General features: G+C 35.4%; 1 protein-coding gene across 1 annotated transcript in view; it reads left to right on the top strand.

Moving 5' to 3' along the window:
- The window catches only part of ABCA13 (ATP binding cassette subfamily A member 13), a 497,021-nt gene that overhangs the window by 432,261 nt on the left and 42,151 nt on the right, over window positions 1-22,609 (top strand). Inside the window, 3 exon segments of the mRNA XM_056806268.1 lie at window positions 11,241-11,375; window positions 18,996-19,099; window positions 21,299-21,391. Of these exon segments, the coding sequence (XP_056662246.1) occupies window positions 11,241-11,375; window positions 18,996-19,099; window positions 21,299-21,391 (332 nt within the window).

Raw genomic sequence — 22,609 nt, 5'->3', positions numbered from 1 at the left:
TTTGGCTTTGCTTTATTAGTTCTTGCTTTAAAGCCTGGTTTTCCTTTTCAGTTTGGTCAAACTGGTTTTGTAGATGTGTGAATTTCTTTTGGATTACTTCCCATTTTTCCTCCCAGAAGGCTTCTATCTTTTTGATCATTTCTGATTCATATTCTTCATGGGTTTGCGGAGAGTTTCCATTTCCTTTGGAAGATTTCAGAGCATTTGTTTGTGTTTCCTCTTCTATCTCCTCTGTGTTTTGTATTTTTTCTCCATAAAATGTGTCCAAAATCGCCCCTTCTTCTTGTTTTTGTTGGAATTTTGTTTTTTTTGTGCTTCTGTGGAGTTTGCCATCTCTATCTGAGTGGGGAGGATTAGCTTTTCTTATCTCTGTCTGGAGTTCAGAGGTTTTATCCCTAGGCAGATTGTCCGTTCTATGGCTTGGCCCTTGTTTCTGTGCCTCAGCTGGCCGGAAGAGCCAGCAATCTGAGGGGGGAGGGGCAGAGGCTTCCTGGAGCTCTGAGGGCTGGTGATAGGATTAACCTCAGACTGAGTATGCCCTCAGGCAAGGACCTTCAGTGAGACTCAGATGGAATGATCTGGTCAAGGGGCTACAGGCTCCTCCTTTCTCTCTCTGTTTCCCTGGTGTCTGGGTGCCCCCTCGACTGGGTCAGGTTGTTTTCAGGATTCAGCCTTCAGCTCCGAGGCCCTTTTGCCAGCCCTGAGGGTTACTGTTGTTTCAGAAGACCCTGCACTCTGAGGGGGGAGGTTCTGTGGCTTCCTGGAGCTCTGAGGGCTGGTGATAGGATTAACCTCAGACTGAGTATGCCCTCAGGCAGCGACCTTCAGTGAGACCCAGATGGAAGGTTCTGGTCAGGGGCTACAGCCCCCCACCCCCTGTTTCTCTCTGCCTCCCTGCTGTCTGGGTGCCCCCGTGCCTGGCTCAGGTTGTTTTCAGGGGGTGGCCCTCAGAACAGCTGGCTCCCGAGGCCCCCCTGCCTGCCCTGAGGTTCCTGCTGCTGCCTCAGACTCAGCACTCTGTGTTGGGGGGGGATGGGTCCTGGGACCTTCCCTTTGCCTTCCCTTTAGATCCGAGTAATCTCGGGCTCCGACTCTTGGGGGGGGCCATACCTTTTGATCCAGGTCCAGGAGGAGTGTTTCCGGGGACTATTCTGCTGTTTGCTTTGAATTTCGATGCCCTAGGAGCATTCCATTTGAGATCGGTAAGTTAGGGTTTCTGGAGCTCCGAACTTTAGCTTTCTCTAAGCTGCCATCTTGACCAGAAGTCAATAATAATTTTTAAGGGTTACCAAATGGACTCTTTTATTATAGAGATACATATTATTTTTAACTTATTGGGTCTGGCTTTGTTTTTCTTTTTTCTTTTTTTTCTTTTTTCCCTCTTTCATGTTTACCTTTTGATGATTCTCTTGAGTTCTGTGCTTGGACCTCAAATTTTCTGTTCAGGTCTGGTCTTTTATTTACAAATGCTTGGAATTCTTCTATTTTATTAAATGACCATACTTTCCCCTGTAAGAATATAGTCTGTAGATGCAGCCTGATCCTGTGTTATCCTCACTGTGATTCCATGGTATTTGAAGGACTTTTTCTTAGCAGCTTATAATATTTTTTCTTTGTTCTGATAGTTCTTGAATTTGGATATAACATTCCTGAATGTTGTCAGTTGGGGATTAAGTACACAAGGTGATCTGTGGATTCTTTCAATCTCCACTTTTCTCTCTTTTTCTATAATATTGGGGTAGTTTTCTTGGATGATTTTCTATAGTGTGAGGTCCAGGCTTTTTCTTTTGTTATGGTCTTCTGGTAGACCAATGATTCTTAAGTAGTCTCTCCTGGAACCTTTTTTAAATCTTCTGTTTTGTGAATGAGGTGCTTCATATTTTACTCAATTTTTTCATTCTTTCAATTTTCTCTTATAGTGTCCTTCTGCCTTGTGAAGTTGCTTGTTTCTAGTTGTTGTATTCTAGTTCTTAAAGACTGGATTTCATCCCTGACTTTTGGTCATCCTCCTTTTGGTCTGATTTTCTTTGGAGGTCATCTTTCATCTTCTTTGCCTCATCTTTCATTTTCTTTGCTTTATCTTTCATGTCCGTTGCCTCATCTTTCATCTCCTTTGCCTTGTTTTCAAGCTTGTTGATTTTGGCTTTCAAGACACTATTTTCTTGTTTTAGTTCAAGTGCCTCTATTTCCAGATGACTTATCTTAGTTTTTAAGTTCTTTTCCCAGTTGTCTTCAGCCTGTCTTAATTGTGTTTTGAATCGTATTTTGAGTTCTTCCAGAGCCTGTATCCAATTCGCTGGGTTTTCTGTTTTTGTTTTTGTTTTTCTTTTCTTGGCATTCCTTCATCCTTCTCTGTTCTGTTTGCTCTTTGTTCATTGCTTGTATAGAAGATATAGATTGTAATTTCTTTTTTCTTTTTCTGTTGTTTGCTCATATTTACCCCTTCTTTACTCCCTGCTGTTTCCTGAGCTCTTGCTCCTCTCATTTTTTTGTGGTTTGGGACTTTTCTTTCTGCCTTCACCCTTGGAGCTTTGATAGTAAATCTCTCAGTGCAGTCTGTGGGGGTGGGGTATTGGAGCTTGAGCTTCCCTGCCCTGTGAAGGTTTTGATGGTGGTAAGTCTAGCAGTTTTTGGGTAGGGTGTTGGATCTTGAGATTCCCTGTCTTCTGGAGACTTTAATGGGACTAAGTCCAGCTGGGTTGCTGAATGTTCCCTGAGGCCAAAACCTTTGGAAAGGGGGAGGGTGGATATGAAGTGTCTCCGCTGCTACAACTATGCCTCCTGCCCTGAGCTCTGTGTTTCCAAGGTACTCCCTCCAGACCAGCACCTTTGTCCACCTAGAGGTTCCAACTGCCGCTGGAGGCTTAGAACACTAGGTGGGGAAGGATTGCAAGACCTTTCTTCTTCCTTCTTAGAGTGTTCTCAAATTCTGGATATTGGGGGAATACCTTTTAAGTTGAGTCCAGCAGGAGGGTTCCTTCACTCTGTCTTTTCGTTAGGTTTGATTTTCAGTCCCCTAGGAGCATTTAGTTTGTAATGAGTAACAAAGGGTTTTTGGGGCTTTTGTTGCTTCTACACTGCCTTCTTGACTCTGGAATAATCCAGTGATGGTTCTAAGACAAAATGTAAAACAGGTCAAAATTGTCCTTCAAACTATTCTTTCCTTCCAATTATCCTAGGGCCTATGGCTTGTTCTAAATCATCAAAGTGACTATAATTGATTAATTTGTAACTAATCCATGCTAATGAATTAATGGCATAAAGAGTATATGTCATTTCTCCTCTTTGCCCTAACTCTTTTACATAAAGACAAAAAAATTTTGAGCCTGTTCTTTTTTTCCAAGTAACATATGTTTATTATAACAATGTCCTTCAAGAGACCATATCCTCATCTTGTTTTCAAATCTAAAGGATTGATTTTTTTGATATGGCTTTCAGGCTAAATATGGCAGCAAACACATAGGACTGATGGTGGAAATTTTTTTATAGGTAGGACTTTGTGGCATTTTTCAACTCTATCATGATGCCCAACTTTGAGGGCATCCTGCTTAGCTTAATTGTAAGGCACTTTCATGGTTTTGGTTACATGTGAAGCTAGCAATGATTGCTGTGCATATTCACAGTGGCTTCTCTGCAGGGATTTCACTAAAATATTACAACTGTTTAGGGGGTATTCTATCTATAATATGCTTCCTAAGGATTTCTTTGATGGGAAATAGATAAAATAGCATAAACAAAGGTAAACAAAGAGCCTTGGCTTTCCATTTAAAAGAAATCAAGAAATGTATATTAAACACTCCTTAATTCATTTTTAGAAAATACTCTCATTGCTGCCATATGTGGGAAAGTTTTCTTGGGGTCTCGAAGGCTATGCCAAGAAATCACAAATCTGACAAGTAGAGACCTGGGGTTATCTCTCCTTTCAGAGGAAGAGCCTAATTAAGTCTAGAGAAGTTTACCATTGGGTTCTCCACAGAATGATGACAATTTTATTTCACAGTCACTCTGGATACCATCTCTACTACAGAAGGGAGACATTGTGACCCATGTTGGTGGAAGTAATGTCCCTATTAACCCAAATATGAATTTTTTTAAATTTCAATTTTTAAATATTTTCCATGTTTCCATGATTCATTTTATTTCCCTCCCCTCTTTACTCTCCTCCTAGAGCTGACAAGTGATTCCACTGGGTTGAACAAATGTTATCACTTGTTACCTATTTCCATATTATTCATTTTGCTATAGAGAGATCTTTTAAAGCCTAAACCCCAAATCTCATACCCATATACATGTAATAAGTGATGTCATATATTTTGCTTTTGCATTTCTACTCCCATAGTTCTTTCTCTCAATGTGGTCAGCATTCTTTCCCACAAGTCCTTCAGAAGTGTCCTGGCTTGTTGCATTGCTCCTAGTAGTAAACTTTATTACATTTGATTGTTCCACAAAGTTTTACTTTCTATGTATAATATTCTCCAGGGTCTGCTCATTTCATTCTATATTAGTTCATTGACATTCTCTTATTTCACATAGAAATCCTCCAGATCATCAATAATTATAGCTTGATAGTATTCCAGTATAGTATTCCATCACCATCAGATACCACAATTTGTTCAGCCATTCCCAACTGAGGGATAACCCTTCATTTTCCAATTTTTTGCCACCACAAAAAGTACAGCTATAAAATTTTTTGTACAAGCATTTTTCCTTATTTCTCTTTGGAGTATAAACCTAGTAGTGGTATTGCTGGATTAAAGGCTATGCATTCTTTTAAAGAAAATTCCAAATTGCCTTCCAGATTGGCTGGATTAACTCACATCTCCACCAGCAATGCATTTGTGTCCTGATTTTGCCGCAACCCCTCCATCATTTATTATTTCCCTTTACTGTAATATTGGCCAATCTGCTAGGTGTGAGGCGGTCAACCTCAGCCACACACATGGATTGTTAACAGTATTAGAGAAGCACCATTTTCATCAATTATTACTACACACCTTTTTTTTTACATTTATGTTTCTTATCATTTGGCTTTTTATTGTAAGAAACACTGTGGTCTTCTTAATGATCAGAAGGTTTCCCTTACTTTATGGCACATCATAATGTAGGTGATATCCCTTAGCAATAGCTTGTCAGGCGACATTTTGTCATTATATATAACAGGGAGCTATATGTAAGGAAATGTAGCAAACCAGAGTTTTCATGTTAAAGCTACAGAAGTTCTGTTTGTTTTCTGAAAGTGTGCTCAGAGTACTAAAGGAATTTAATACATTTGTACCTAATCCATGAACAGACAGCCAATTCTTAGTTACATGGCTGGCACCTTTCCTTCATTTGGTATTACTTAAAAAATTAATAAGATTTGTCTTTATATGATTATATGTTTCTGCAAGTAAGAAAATATGACCAACTACTTTCCCAAGATCATAAACTATAGTGACACCAATGTTTATTTCCTCCTTGAGTCTGTGAGTTTGACTGTGATTCTCCTGTCCAATAATATCCACTTACTTCTATCATCTGTGTACTTGGTATGTACAACGTCCCCTCCTAGGAACCTCATTGATTTATTTTATTGTATAATAAAGAAGAAGATAAAGCACATGATTCAGACTTTTAAAATATAGTTAACTATTATTAATAAAAGATAAACAGATAAAAGGGGGAAGGAAATAGATATTTATTAAATACCTATTATTCCCAGGTCTGATTCTGTGTGCTTTACAAATATTATATCATTTGATCCTCACAATCACCATGAGAGGCAGGTGATTTATGATTCCTATTTTATAGAAGAGGGAACCGAGTTAAGTAACTTTTTCAGTAACACACGACTATTAAGGGTCTGAGGTTAAATTTTAAATCTGGCTGTCTTGACTCCAGATTTTGGATTTAAATCTACTATGCCACCAAAATGTCTTTTAAGGGAAGTTTTCTAAAAGAAATAGAATTCCTAGGAATGGGAAATCTCAAATATAAGAGAAATGATTATCATGATGATGATAATCATATAGACAAATATAAAAATCTATGCATGTGTTTCTATGTACTATATGCATATACACATGTATGTATATAAGCATATTCCATATGTTTACAAAACAAATACAAAGTTAACATTCAGTCAATTTAATAAACAAGCATTTACTAAGTGCCTACTATGTGTGAACCATTGTGTCATGTGATGGAGATACAAAGAAAGTCAAAGACAGTTCATGATCTTGAGGAGCTCACCTATCTGTTGAAACATATAAATATGTATGTATGCATATATATATACATATATATATATGCTTGATGTAGTGATCTGTAATATACACACATGGGTTTCAAAAGTGATAATTGTGATGGTGTATGGGGATTTAGCCCCTTTACTAAAACTGCTAGGCAACCATTGTTTTTCCAAAGAAAAGCTGTGAAATTCATAGAAAAATTAAATAAATAATTTTCAGTCTATTTCAACCACTCATTTGTTGGGAGAAGTGACATGAGAAATGAGTAGATTTTGAATAGCAATATAGATCCTAAGGAAGAGGTTTGTTTTTAGCTGATCACAAGGAGTCTATTTTCAGTGTTGACAATGTTATGTCATAATGTCATTTTCTTAATCTTTTCTACTATGCTGAGAGAAGAAAGAAGTGGAAGAAAGGTCTTTGAGACAAGTTAGCTGAAGCAAAAGATAAGATTCTCTCAACAAAGAGTTTAGAGGGCAATAACTCAATTGGAGAACAACAGGAGAAAGCCCTGCAAAGGGTTTTTAACACTGGGATTACAAGCAACTTGCTGAGAGCCTGTGGCCAGGCATCTGCATCTTTTAAATTCTAGGATGTTTCATGGTGAGAGTCAGCAAAAGTTCTTTGAGTGCAAAAAAGGTAAAGTCTCAACAATTGTCTATGGATAATCAAGTTTTTTTTTTTAAACCCTTACCTTCCGTCTTAGAGTCAATACTGTGTATTGGCTCCAAGGCAGAAGAGTGGTAAGGGCTAGGCAATGGGGGTCAAGTGACTTGCCCAGGGTCACACAGCTAGGAAGTGTCTGAGGCCAGATTTGAACCTAGGACCTCCCATCTCTAGGCCTGGCTCTCAATCCACTGAGCTACCCAGATAATCAAGTTTTATCCAGGAATGTACATGGTTCCATGCCTTCTAAATCTTGATTTATATTTTGTCTCTTCCTTTGTTGATTTTTAATAATAACCAATACTTTTAAATGGTTATATATTATATGAAAATAAATTTTCAATAAATTGACACAATTCAGTAGTGTCTGAATACACTTCAACCTATATAAGACATGGGAAAAGCCCTGGAATTAAGAACCAGAAATTTTGGATATTAATCCTAACATATCAGTGTGTCATGGTGACCTGGATGAAATAATTTAATCTCAATAAACCTCAGTCTTCTCATCTATAAAATGGAGCTAGCAATTTCATTGGATTTTTTCCCATTCCCCAAGGATTACATATAGGGAAGCTAGGTGGTATATAGTAGGTAGAACAGTGGGCCTAGACTCAGGAACACCTGAGTTCCAATCTGTCCCCAACCACTTACTGTATGATTCTGGTAAGTCATTTAACTTCTTTTTTATTCTAGTTTCCTCTACTATAAAATGGGGATAATAACAACCCCTAGATTTTAGAATTATTGTGATGATCAAGTGAGATAATATTTGTAAAGTGCTTAACCTAGGTTTTTGACATATAGTAGGTGCTATATAAATGTTTATTCCTTTCACCTATTATTTCTTCACAAACTGGAACAAGAAGTGACATCTGGAATCATATACAATCTTCTGATTTTACAGAAGAGGCACCTAAACCCTAGAGGGAATAAATTACTTTCCCAAAACCCTCAGACAGCATTGAATGGCTTTAGAATAACAGTGTGGATTTTAAGAAAGTTTTTTTTTTATTGATAACAAAGAGACAAAGATAACAAAGAGAAGGAAATAGGGTAAAAAGTGCATCACTTTCTACTTGGCAAAGAAGTTGGCCATGTCATCTCATGTGCAAAAACATCTAACTATAAGCATTTAAATTGTTTTTCTGGAAATCCCAAATTGAATAAAGGTACCATCTAAGCAACTAAAAGTGAGCCATTTCATATCTACTTAAAGACTAGTAGGAAAATTTTGTGTCCTTGGTTTCCTTTGCAAGCTTACTGAGTAGGATTAACACCAAAATAGAGAAGAGGAGATGTGACTACTCATTTTACACTGAACAATAGGATAGTTAAAGATGGATTTACAACACCTGAGGGTACACAAAAGGCTCCACCTCTATAGAGTACACAGGAGGATATTAGTGACAATTTAAAATATCAAAAGAATAATATAAACTAGTTATTTACTTCATTCTATCACTCATTCACAAAGCATTTATTAAATGCTTTCTGTGCACCAGGTCATGTGTTAGGTCTTATTGCTATAATTATACTCAAAGACAAAATAAACCTTACCCTAAAGTACCCTTTATTCCACTAGATAGAAATAGTATATACATAATAAGTAGATTGCAAATATATTCTCTAAATTGATTTATGATGATTCAACAAAAAAGTTTTAGCTTTCACTTTGTCCTTACCAATGTTCTCTTTAATTTGTTTAAGTTGTAAGCAGATGACCATGATACAGAAGTAGTAAACTATGGCCATTAAGGATCAGTGAATAATTTTCAGTTAAATAGTAAATAAAACTTTCAATAGAATTAATCAGAGAATCTTGAATATCAAAATAAGTATTAGCTTATACCATTACAATTAAGCATAAACACCAAAGGTATTCATGTAAACATCATTGTCATTATTTTTGAGTAGCTAAATGAATTATTGGGGTCAGATTGGAGAAGAGAGAGGGAAGCAGGAAAGTTTTAAGCTTCTGGACCTCTGCTGCCAGATGAAGCCATGAGACTTTGATATCTTTCCATCCCTTCTATCAGGGCTGATGTTAGAGTAGGACTTCGATCAACCTTAAGCTGGTCCCAGGACACAGTGTCTTTCCCATTCAATTTATCAGTTAGGGGGAGTGAGTAAAACAGATATTCAACTTTCAGGTAAGAATTGAAAGCAGGTTAGCTGAGCCTGGAACTTTAATAGAACGAAAAGAGTTCAAACTTTTCAAGTAAGTATTTCATTGTTAAGGTATTTGATCCACTGGCCATTGCCCAGAGAAATTATCTCTCACTTTCACAACTAAAGATAGAGAAATAGATTCTAGAGAATTCAGAAACTTTCTAGCTTTAGGAGAATAATTACAATTTATATAAAAATTATATAAAATATTAAAAAATTATATACATGTATATATAACCTCAAAGAATTGTTCGGTGAGAATCAGTTAAAAATAGGTGAAAAGATGGTTTAGATCTTAATTGTTATTGTTAATAACATACAGAAGCTACTTGGACAGGCCACTCAATGGAGCTATGAGGGTCATGCCAAAGTAACAGTGCTCATCAACTATGTTTCCAACACATTGTAAACATGTTGCACATTCCATGTTAATGTTTAGCACCAAGATCATGGAAGTGGGAAGCATATTCCAGTAGGGGTGCTCTCTGCTGTCACTGAGACCAGAGTAGCTGTTTTAACCTTTGCTAAGTTCCTCCAGATCTGCAACTTGAGCTCAAGGCATGGCTAAGTTGGATGTGTGGTAATGTATAACAAAAATAGTATACTGCAAGCAGTATCTTTGCAATTGAAATAGTTTATGTTTCATAGCCATATTTAAGGGAACCATTCTTTCTGTCTTTGTTTCTCTCTCCGTCTCTCTCTGTTGCTCTGTCTCTGCTTCTGTTTCTGTCTGTCTGTCTGTCTGTCTGTCTGTCTCCCTCTCTCCCTCCCTCCCTCTCTCTCTCTCTCTCTCTCTCTCTCTCTCTCTCTCTCTCTCTCTCTCTCTCTCTCTCTCTGTCTCTCTCTCTCTGTCTCTGTCTCTGTCTCTCTGTCTCTGTCTCTGTCTCTGTCTCTGTCTCTGTCTCTGTCTCTGTCTCTGTCTCTCTCTCTCTCTCTCTCTCTCTGTCTCTTTCTCTTCTCTCCCTTCCCTCTCTCTCACTGATAAAAGTAAAAAACAAATGGGGCCAAAGTGGAGGGCTATTCTTTTAATACTCAAATTGATTCATTTTCCAAAAGATGGCTAGATGGTGTAGAGGCTTCCATGCTAGACTCAGAAGTAGAGGACCTGTCTTTGTCAGCTGGGTGCCTCAGAGCCAGGAAGACCTATCTGAGTTCAAGTCCAGGCTCAGACATTTATTAGCTTTTTGAACTTGGGCAAGTATGTCACTTAACCTTAGTTTTTTTTTCTTTTGAAAATTGGATATAAAAATTGTATTCATCTCATATGGTTGTTAAAAGGATAAAATGAGATAATATTTGGAAAATGTTTTGCATACCTTTGGGGAGATTAGTCATTATTATTATTGTTATTATTATTATTATTATTATTATATTCTGTCCCAGATATATACTCTCTCTGTGAACCTGGACAAGTTAATTAACCTTTTTAAGTCTCAATTTCTCATCTGTACAATGAGGGTAATAATAGCCTCAGATTTGTTGTAAGGATAAATAATTTTATCAACAAACTTTTATTAAGTATATACTCTGTGCCAGATATTGTACTGAGCATTTTGGTGTCCCAGAAAGGAAAAACAATCTTTATTCTCAAAGAGCTCACAGTTTACACTGGGGATCAAATGAAGTGACATGTAAAGTACTTACGGACTTTATAGTACTCCATAAGTGTTTGCCATTAAGGTCCTTAGGCTCATTCTCATTCTTCTCAGAGGAGGTCTTCCTAGAGATTTTTATGGTGTTCTAGGCTAGGACTGAAGCAAGAGAAAAATTTCAACACCTGGAAATGAGGGAATATTGTGTTCCAAGTAATGGAGACAGCATTTGTAAGTATAAAGAGGTGCTGTAGTGGGTTAAAATGAGGAATAATCATTTCCATCAGCTCCTGATTCCTTCTGATAACAGTTAACATCATTCATTTGAAAATGTCTTTGCCATTTGGAAAATAATTATTTCATGTCTGGAGAGGAAATGGGAATGAATGATTTAAAATTTTAATTTAAAAAGTGATAATTTTGTTATTTATTAAGAAACTGTTATGTGAAAGGCATTTTTAGATACAGAATTTAAAAACAAAAATGAGATATTCCCTAATCTCAAGAAGCTTCTAATTAATTTAAGATACATGTCATATTATGTTCCACAAGAGAAACTTACAAAATGTCTTTCCTTCAGGTTGCTGGAGAACTGGTTAATAGACTACACCTTGAGGCTCATATTGAAAAACCAGTGAATACTTATAGTGGAGGAACCAAGAGAAAACTATCCACTGCTCTGGCTTTGGTGGGAAAACCTGAAATTCTTTTACTGGTGAGAAGTGTGAAAATCATCAAACTGATATTCTTAAAGCATGATCCAAAATGACTTGTCACCTCTTACTTGAAATTTTCCATCAGGTAGAAATAGTTATGCCTCTTGTGTGGCTATGATTACATAAATAAGTGAATTTTAATTCCTTTCTATTTTACATTTGCCTTACTGAACTATTAAAATAGTGAATATGTCCAATATTCAATGTATTCTAGTTCCCTCTTTCTCCTTTTTTAAAATCTCACATTGTTTTTTTCTTGGCATGGTGATTTTTCTTATTTACATTGTAATGTATAACATTGTTACTCATCAAATATTTATTCTCTGCTGGGTTGTTTAATCCTGATTCATTCCTAGTGCCATTTACTCGTTGAAGCTAAATATTGTGCTAGACTGTTTCCCTTCTCAAATTTTCCTGAAATACTTTGTCTGGATTCCTCTGCTACCACCCTTACACTATCCTGAACACACTAACTTTCATTATACTTAACTAGAAACATGTAAAACATGATATACAAAGACTCAGTTGAGCTATTTATCTAGAATAAAATGTTAAATTTCATTTAATCACTTGAATCTTAATAAGAAAATGCTTGATTTCTCTAAGACTATTCTTTCCTAAGGCATTGAGAACATGATCATTGCACAATATAATTTAAAATGTTGCTAATTTGAAAGCATTTTCTTTAGTCAAATGTATGTAACCAAATGACATATGTTGCTGAGACATCACTTGTTCATCATAATGATAAAATGACAAATGTGATTGGTCTCAGCTTCCAAAATCAACAAAGAACAGTGACAATCATCCTGTTAATTTAATTCATGAGAAACTTTGTAGTGAGTTGCTATCATATAATTACAAATTTCCCTTGACCATAATAAATGAAAGAATGGGATGATAGGGATCCCTTCTAGAAAGAAGACATAAAAACCACTATATCTTAATAAAAATGCTATAACTATAAATATATTTACAATGGCAGTTAAAAGTTAGCAGCTAAATATGATATTTTAGTGGGTGTTCTATAATCTCAATCTTAACAAAAAAACTTATGGGCACCTTGAGGTCTATTGTTATTTCAGTGTAGACATTTCTATTGTTGGCTATTCTTTCAAATATATCTGGGAATAAATGATATAACTTTTAGAACTATAAGAAACTCTAATGCTCATTTAGTCCAAACCACTTTCTGTAATAACCTCCATTCTTACACAACTTTATCACATTGAGACATATAGCTTCTTTTCAAAGACCACTAATGAAAGGGAACCCACCAGCAATCTACATAGGATATTGCCATGGTATTTTGCTAATAAATTTCAAATTATTTTATGGAACCACAGAGTTACTGTGAGTTCATATAGTTCTCAGTTTATTTTTAAATATGCACATCTCTGGAGGGAGAAGTGTGCAAAACTGGTATGTTTTCAAGATCAAAACTTAGACCAGTCTTTTTGAAGGATTGTGAAGAATGAAAGATATCCTGTAGGGTTAGAAAATAATAACTATTATTCCCATTTTTGTAAAAAGTGAAGGAAGTGAGTGAAATCTCTGGACTATAGACTTAGGATATTGACTTGAGTTTTTGGTGAAATTTCATAATGTATTATTTAAAGAGAGATTGTTTAGGAAAAACAGTATTTATTGAGTGTAACATGCATAGCTAAATTCAGAACAAATCATCAAAATAAAAATAATTCTCGTGGCAGATTAATCTCACTTTCTTTCAAAGAAGACTAACCAATACAGAGAATATTGTAGATTTTTTAAGATATATCTGTCATACTTATGAAATTTGAACATGATGAAAAACTGGCATAAATATCTAACACACTGGATGAGAAATTCTATTGTTCTCAGAAATCTAGAATGTTGAACTAAATTTAAGAAAGTTGAAATAATGTGATCATGTAGTCTTAGATGGTTTAAAAAGTAAACCTTCTAAGTACAAGGTGGGGAGGCATAGCTAGACAGTTTGAAAAAATCTGGAGTGTTTTAGTAGCCTATAATATAAGTGTGAGCTATTTCACTGTTCTGCATAAGAAAGGGCTAAAGAACCTAGTGATGGCCAGCTTGTAGGAGAGGACAGGGGAACATAAGAGTTCCCAAGTACTTGAAGCATGGAAGAGTAATTAAATTTAATTGGTTTGGGAGAAATTATCGAGAAGCCAATTTAGACTTTATGGGGCAAAGGCTTTCCCCTCAAAAACAGAGTTATTAAAAAATGGACTGGGTTAATGTGGAATTCATTGTGATTCTCCCTAGTAGATATTTTCTAGCAATGGCAAAATGCTTATTATTGGCATTGTAGAAGGAATTGTCAGTCACATATGAATCAGACTAATTTCCTTTCAGATTATTTCAGCTCTTAAATTTTATGCTTCTATCATTTAATAATTTTGAAAATGATATGGAAAGGATGATTAGTAAAGTATTTAGCTTCATGTATTATTTAGTTGCCTAAAATTTTAATACTCCATCAAAGTAAGGAATACAAATACCCATATTTTATAGATAAGAAAAGTACAGTTCAGAGACTAACCAAAGTTAAGAGATGGTAGAGCTGAGAATTGAATCCATGATGTTTTTACTCAAAATTCAAAGTGTCTTCCTCTAGGCTATGTTCTTTTCCACATGGTACCAATATCTTGTTTAGTAAAACATTGATAACAAAAATGCAATACACTCAAAAGACTGGGGGGAAAGATGAAAGTTTCAATATAGGAGGCCTAATGAATATGTCTGAGGAAATCATTCAATTATACTTGTAGCCACAGTTGACTGGAATTTATTAAGAATCAGCCACTTTACAATGGTCTGAGTATATATGGAAAGATTAAAAAAAATCCCTGTTCTCATGGGATTCTTAGTCTAATGGGGGAGATAACATGAAAACGAATATGTACAAAGATGATATATGCAGGATAAAGTGAATATAATCTCAAAGGAAAGGCAATAAGATTAAAGAAGTCTAGGAAAATGTCCTTGCAGAATGTAGGGTTTTAGCTGTGATTTGAAGGAAGTTAGGGAAACCGAGAGGTAGAGATAATGAGTTAAAGAATTCCAGGATTGGGGGACAAGTTAGTGAAAACACTAGCATCATGAGATTTTTAAGAAACAGAAAGAAAAAGAAATTTCAAAATAAGAAAATTTCTAAACAGAAGTTTAAAAATATCTATGACCTATATAGAAAACAATAGATTTGATTTAAAAAATAGGTTGACTTCTTTCTTACTAGAGGAAAGACTATTAGAAGCACTCTTGGAAGTAGGAAGTCAGAATATTTTCTAACTGGAAAAGGCTCCAGGTGAAGTTAAGACAAAAGGAATATAACTGTAGGACAAGTCAAAGTATGGAATTCTAAGAATAAGGTATTCCAAAAATGCAAATAAAAAATCCTTGTTTTTTTCAGGAAATTTAGAATTGCAGGAAATTATTCTAAGCATTCTAAATTCTAAATTACAGGAAAGATTACAAGGACAATGAATCCTGAGAACATCAAAATATGTTCTCTACAAATTCAACTTTGAGATGTCATTGTTGAGTTTTAAGTCTATAAGAAAAGAAGTCTATAAAGAAAATAAGCATCCACATCAAAAGTTATCACAGAAAAAATGTCTATTACAGTTAAGAATACAGTAAGAATACACATATACATATGTTACAAAATCAAGTAAGAACACGTGTTGAAATATGGTATATTTTAAAGATAAGAAATGTGATATTTTGAAAGTAAAGGCAAAATGGTGACATAATATGAAGGAGTCTAGCATATTCACCCTCCTCCAAAAAAAGACACTTCCAAACAAATAAAGAAAAGGCATGCGTTTGAATTTTGATGTAAACATCTAAGAAAAAGTCACAGTGAACCTTTTTTTTTTTTGCAGGTGAATACAACACAGATAGTAATTAACACAAGGGAAAGTTCTTAGTGTCTGTGGACAGGGGCAAAGTGGGTTGGCAACACATTGAACACTCTACACAAGGAGTACTTTTGCCTGACTGTTGTAAACATTAAATTAGTTTCTCTACTAAAAGTATTATATTTTGTGAGGTTTATTAAAGATTATTAGAAATCAAGGAAATAAGAAAATACAAAATAAGAAAAGCATGTGCCTAGGGCTGAATAGCCCATTCACAGCCACTTACATCTTGTATGCCAGGTAGAGAGACACGGGTGCTTAGAAGTGGAAGAAGAGAGACCCAAGTAGGCATTGCAGCCAGTTTAAATACAATTTGTGTTCTCACCCAGGTGGGGACCCAGGTGAGATTATAGGGAATTCTGGGAAGTACCAAGGACTTCTGAGGATTGAAGTCTGGGGTTCAAATCTCCATTTTTACATTGTGTACCAGGTAAATCCAAACCAATATCAACACAGGAATAGGGTAGGGAGTCAACTGGAAGCTTTGTTGCCTACTATGTTCTGGTGACAAATCCAGAGTAAAATTAGGATGGTATTTGCACATAATAGTAGAAGGGAAGTTTATTGAATGGGAAAAATTGTATCAAGTTATTCTGATAAGGATTTGGTAATATCCTTACTCTTTCTATCTATCTATCCATCTATCTATCTATCTATCTATCTATCTATCTATCTGACTAGTTCAGTTCTAAAAATAAATATTTGCAAATTTCACAACCACATGAAGGAATGCAGAATGTGACATTTTTTAGACATGAATAATTATTGATTAATTAAAAATTAATGATTAGACATTTTAGACATGATTAATGAGGAAATTTGTTTTGCCTGACCAGTAATATTTATAATAGAAGTTTTGTTTCACTTTTTTTAATTGGAGAAGGTCAAGGTATATGAGAGAAAAAATATTGAAAAATATAATTAGAAAATAAAAATATAGTACTTTTGCATACAAATAAGCTTCTCAACAAAGCTGAGTATTCATTTTAAAGGTGAAAAGTAGCCATTTAAAAGTATACAAGTATACTTTAAAATACAAGTATATACAAGTAAAGTATATAAATAAATATTAATTTGAGAATTTTATAGTAAAAAAGGCCAATCATGAAACTAATTCTGTCATGTGAAACTAATAAGGGATAAGAGTTAGACTGAATTCATGAAGTTCTAAATAATTTAATCAATATATTATTTATAATTGTGATTAGTTACTATCTCAATGAAATCACTAAAGGGAGATTAAAAACAACAGTAGTAGTGCTTTGATTGACCACTGAATGACATCAACAGTCTTGATGGAAAAAATGAAGAAGAGAAAAATAATTTTATTTGGGGCAACACTGTTAAATTATTAGAAAACAATAAAGGAGTCAAACAAAAATGTTATAGAGGAGAAGAGTAAGCCAATCTTCCAGAAAATTTTCTATTCAAAACAGGACAAAGAAGTCAGGGAGTAAAATTTCATAAAACTTGTAAATTTGATATTTTTAGATATGAGAATTATATCTAGTTATGTGTGTATTTAAGGGGCATGAAAGTTGGATGATAATTAGTGTTAGAGGAATTAGTAATAATGCATTCTATACCAAGAAAGCCAATAATTTAAAAATAAGATAGCCAATTTAATAATCATAAGCTTGAATATAAATTGATTTTCGCTATGAAATGAAACAAATGAGTAAATAGGTCTGAAAACTCAACTCATCTGACTCTAGGAAAGGCACTTAGTTTTGAAATAACCTTATATATTTTGGATATTTTGATATTGGAGCCAGGAGACTTGAGTTGAAATCTCAAATAGTGATTCTACCACTTAATAACCATTAGACCTTGCAAGATTCACTTATTTTCTGGTGGATCTAATTTCCTCATCTGTAAAAAAAGGGAAGTTGAATTCATGTGACTTTCTAACAATTTTTCCATCTCTAAATCTATGATGGCATGTTCCTGTGAAATATAGGTTCCTTAAGCTAAGCCCAGAAAATTGTTATTTCGGGGATGATTTCATAAAATCTAAATTCAAATTTAGAAAATTATTTAATATTATCAAGGTAATCATGCCATGTTTAATGGTACCTCTGAAAAATATCAAAATTAAGAAATGTAAAAATTACTAAATTTATATAAAAACATTTAACTACAAAGTTAAACATTTTTTCCAAACCATATTAAGCTTTTATGGATATTATATTATAGGTTACAAATAAATAAATCTAGAAGAGCAGACATTTTCAGTTCTATGTATGAATCATCATATCATAAAATCATATAAGTAAAAATAATAAAAATCCAATATAATAATTTGGGAGTATACAGATTGATACTTTTCTAAGAACATTAATAATTCACTTCATGCCTTAGCTTAAATGAGTAAACTTTGTTGGAGTAGAGTCCTGCACCCAACTTTGTATCTTCTTGCCATGACCTTACTTTTATCATCACTACTCCACCATAAGCTTAGATTCTACCCTTGGTTTCCTTTGCTCTCAAAGGTGAATATTCACTTTATCTTGCCAGGGCTCAGGTTTCAAAACATTTCTTGAAAGTTTCCTTACCAAGCCCCATATTGTTATACTCCTTCCCCTTCCAATTTTCCATATCACCCCCCTACCCCAATTCTCACCCCCATTACAATATAAACTCCTTTAGGACAGTTCATAGATGCTTTCCTATATTTGTATCTTCATCAACTAGCACATCTACTAGGCACTTAATCCTTATTAGTTGATACCAGGAGATAGCTATAATAATATAACTGTAGTGCATTCCTCACTGATATATAATTGCAATATCAATTTATTTAACCATTATATCGCTATACATTTTTTGGTTCCATTTTTTGCAATTACAAATGATGTTGTTTTGAAAAATTTGTGAACAAATAATAATTATATGTTTTTTGATAATATGGATCATAACATAAATGTTAAATATAAATGATTGTATAAAATATTAAATAAAATATAAATATGATATTCCTAATGATAAAATTATTAGGTCAAAGGGTATAATTAGTATGTATTTTTTACTGCATATTGTGAGATTTCTTTTTTTTTATTTTTAATTTAAAAAGTTTTTTAAACCCTCACCTTATGTCTTGGAATCAATACTGGGTATTGGTTCCAAGTCAGAAGAGTGGTAAGGGCTAGGCAATGGGGGTCAAGGGACTTGCCCAGGGTCACACAACTAGGAAGTGTCTGAGGCCAGATTTGAACCTAGGACCATCTCTAGGCCTGGCTCTCAATCCACTGAGCTACCCAGCTTCCCCCCTGAGATTTCTTTTAGATTTTTCTGGCCAAGCTTCTACCAACCATGTTTTTTTGTGTTTCTTTGTAGATGAAAATTTGATACTGACATTATCAATATATTTTTTAAAGATTTTCCTTAGAGCAACAGTTTTCCTTCTATTAGTTTTGTTTCCCAGATTTTGTCCACATGTATAAAATTCTAGAATTAGAAGAAAAAAAGACATAATTTCACCTATATTTTTCAATTTTAGACAGGGAAACAGATAGAGAATGAGTGACTTGTATGAGACCTCATAGCTAGGTAGTTACAGTAGAAGTAGGACTAGAATCTTACGACCTGATTCCTAGGTAGATGTCCTTTCATTGGCCTTCCACAGTATCTAAAACCACATACTGTGGGTGTTTTTCCTAGAAGAGACTCATAAATCTGTATTTTCACTTTCAGGATGAGCCCAGCTCTGGAATGGATCCTGGCTCTAAGCGGTTTCTCTGGAAAACTATAATGAAAGAAGTGCAGGAAGGATGTGCTGCAATTCTCACTTCACACAGGTATGCTACTTTTACCATTAAGTGGGAAGTTTTAGAATAATGATAGCTAACATTCATCTTGGCAATAGGCAGCCAATGAAATTTTTGTTATTATTGTTGTGGCTGCACTGAATGTGTGTATGTATATTTGTGCTTACATGCCTCTAAGGAATAAACCAGAAAATAATGATAATAGCTAGAATCTATATAATGCCTTTTGGTTTGCAAGATCTTTTACATAACTTACTTATTTGATCCTCACAAGGACATGATGAGGTGGGTGCTATAATTATCCCCATTTTAGAGATCTCCAGGGTCACAGAGAAGCTTTTAAATAGTATTTAAAATCAGGTATTCCAACAACTATATCCATCATGTCCCCTAGTTGCCTCTAGAATTTGAGTCAAGTGTAGAATACCAGTTTAAAATGAGAGATGCTACTAAGCATATTTCAAGTCAGTGACTATATTGTCATTAAGTCAGTAGATATTTATAAATGATATTTATTCATTAATATCTATATTTATTTATTATAAATAAATCTTACTGTATTCCAGGCACTGTGCTAAATGTTGAAGCTACAAAGAAAGGCAAAAACAGTCTTTGCACTCAAGGAGCTCACTTTTTATAGCGAATGCAAAAGGCATGCAGCTACATATATACAAGTTTTATGCCGAATATATAGAAAGTAATCCCCAAAAGGAGACACTAGGATTGCATGTTGGGGGAGCAGGAAAGACCTCTTGCAAACCTGTATAGTATAGAAAATGGGCTTTAGGTTGAGCCTTGGAGGAAGTCAGGGAAGGCAGATGGTGGACAAGAGGAGGAAGAGTTTTCCAGGTTTGGAAATAGCTGAGGAAAAGCCATAAAGTGGGGAGAAAGTGGGTCTTGTGTGAGGAACTACAAGACAATTGGCATTGCTGGATTTTAAGAGTCCGGTAAAGTATTGATGACAAGGAAGATAAGAAGGGCCAAGGCTATGGATAGGCTGCATTCCAGACCAATAGGAAGTAGCTGGTTTTTACTGGGTGATGATGATGGGGAGGAGGAAAAGCCAAACACAGAGATGTTGTGAAGGGAGAAACGGCAAGGCTTGATGATAGTTTCCGGAAATGGAAAGTGTGGATGCCTCTGAATTTTGTTTAGAATGTTTGTCATACAGTGCAGTCATAAATTCAGAGCTACTATAAAGGGGCTCAGTTCTATTTCATCCACCTCAGCCCTTCTCTGCCCCTCCATACATGTATTCGATAGACAAGATTGAACTCACAATTGATGGTGCCTAATTTAATACTCCCCCCATTGTGCTAGATAGCGTGCTTAACACCCGACTATCAAGATGGATTTAGAAATCATGCTAGAGCCATTCACTTTCATGATTTCCATATTTTCTATCAGCCCATTCTGTGACAAATTAAGTACAAATGATGGATGCTATGAAGCAGCCTGAGGGGTATAGAATTGTGTGGCAGAGCTTCACCAAGAGTGTGTGAATGCAAGAGAGATCATCCCTTGAAGAAACACAATTCATTCCTCCTTACAGGAAGGGTCACTTGATGGCAGAGTAAAGTCCAAGACCTGAACAAATCTGTCCTCTGACACTTATTTAAAGAAAAATCACGTCATCACTACACTACGAACAGGGAAATTCTACTTGCAATAGAAACTAGAATGATTCTCCAAACCTGCATCCAACGAAGGTTTGGATAGGAGGAGGAAAATCATAGAAATCTAGGGAAGGAGAAAAGATCAGAATTCACGGATAGAAGGCACTGTGGATCCTTAATATCCTTATAGAATTGGGTGAATGATTCAGAATGGAAGCCTCCTAGACCAGGACTATTGTTTGTAGAGCACCTGCTCCTCAAACACTTTGCCACAGCCCAAAAGCACTTTAATGATGATCCTGAAAGCAAGTTAATTTTCGGCCTTGGGCCTTGACACATGAAGGGAAGAATCCAGGAATAGTTCTCTTACTCTTCAGTGTTCCATACTGTTTGAGTTCAAACCACCAAGTATTTTCCTACAGATTTAAATCCATGTCACTCGACATTTACTTTTTGTCACAATGTACTTGAAGCATGATACTATCAAAGCCTATTTGGTATTCTATTTTTTCTAGCCTATTTTAGAGATCAATTAAGAATACTTTGAACAAAGTCAAGGTTCATAAGAATGTAGCCTGACTGCTTGATGGCTTTTTGTTCCTTCTTTTCCCAGCATGGAGGAGTGTGAAGCCCTTTGCACTCGACTGGCAATCATGGTCAATGGCAGTTTCAAGTGTCTTGGTTCTCCCCAGCATATTAAAAACAGGTATTCTGCTTTTTGACAATTGAGTCTGCTATTACTGAATTCCACCCACTGTTTCAATAGTACGGATAAAGTAGGTAAGCAAGCAATGGGGTTTCTGTGTTCTCTATTCTTTTCTGGCCAAGTTGAAGTGGAACAGTGAGAGAATTATTTTTCCACAAATAATTCTGTTTAGTAACATGCCCCAACAGGCCTGGAGTCAGCATGGATAATTAGAAATAGAGAGGCAAGGCCCCCCTGGGCTGGATTTGGGAAGCTCCCCTGCTCCTGAGCTGGTGACGCTTGGTGCTCAGGTTTCATCACTTACCCAGTTAAGTAGCCAACAAAAAGTCACTGGAATGTCTTCAGTGCTTAATTTTAGGGGCTGTAATGAAAATGAAAATATTTTACTATCCGCTGGCCTTAATGGGAAAACCCCTGGAGATTTCCATCCTGATTTCTGGTATGATTATCTTTTTGTTTTGTTCTGTGCTATTTATGCCTTGCATTTGTGTGTACTTGCATTGCCATATCCAGAAACAAATCAATCAACCAATGAACATCTGTTAATTATATACCTACTATATATCGTATAACTGTGGTGCTACCCTGGATCTAAAAAGAGAAAAATGGAAAGAGTGATGGCCTTAAGGAATTTATATTTACTGGGAAAGACAGTATAAACATATAGATAGAAGCCAACCACTGATGGTGTTAGGACAGTTAGGTGATGCAGTGGATGGAGTGCCAGGCCTGGATTTATCTTCCTAAATTTAAATCTAGCTTTAGGTAATTACTAGCTGTGTGACCCTGGGTGAATTACTTAACTGTGCCTGCCTCAGTTTCCTCATCTGTAAAATTAGCCAAGGAAGGAAATGGCCAAACACTTTAGTATCTTTGTCAAGAAACCCCCAAATGGGGTGAGGGAGAGTCTGGCATGACTCAAAGGCCTGAACAAGACAGTCCTGACAGGGATAAATGCAAGACTTGGGATTTCACTGATATACAGAACTCCTCGATGAGGAAATACCCTCTACTGATGCAAGATGTTTGTGCCATGTCTGTGGCTTTTAATTTTAAAGGATTATCTAACATTGAGAGAAGATAAGTCACTTGGCCAGGGTCACACAACATTTGTCAAGACTTATAGATTGTAACTGTAATATTTATTTAATTTATTTCCTCATTTCTTATCTCACTGACATCACCTCTAACCAGGTACCCCTTTCCTTTTGCCTCAGT

The sequence above is a fragment of the Monodelphis domestica genome, chromosome 7 (assembly GCF_027887165.1).
Source record: "Monodelphis domestica isolate mMonDom1 chromosome 7, mMonDom1.pri, whole genome shotgun sequence".
NCBI lineage: Eukaryota > Metazoa > Chordata > Mammalia > Didelphimorphia > Didelphidae > Monodelphis > Monodelphis domestica.
The sequence above is the reverse complement of the archived record's forward strand: the minus strand, read 5'-3'. Positions and strand labels throughout refer to the sequence as shown.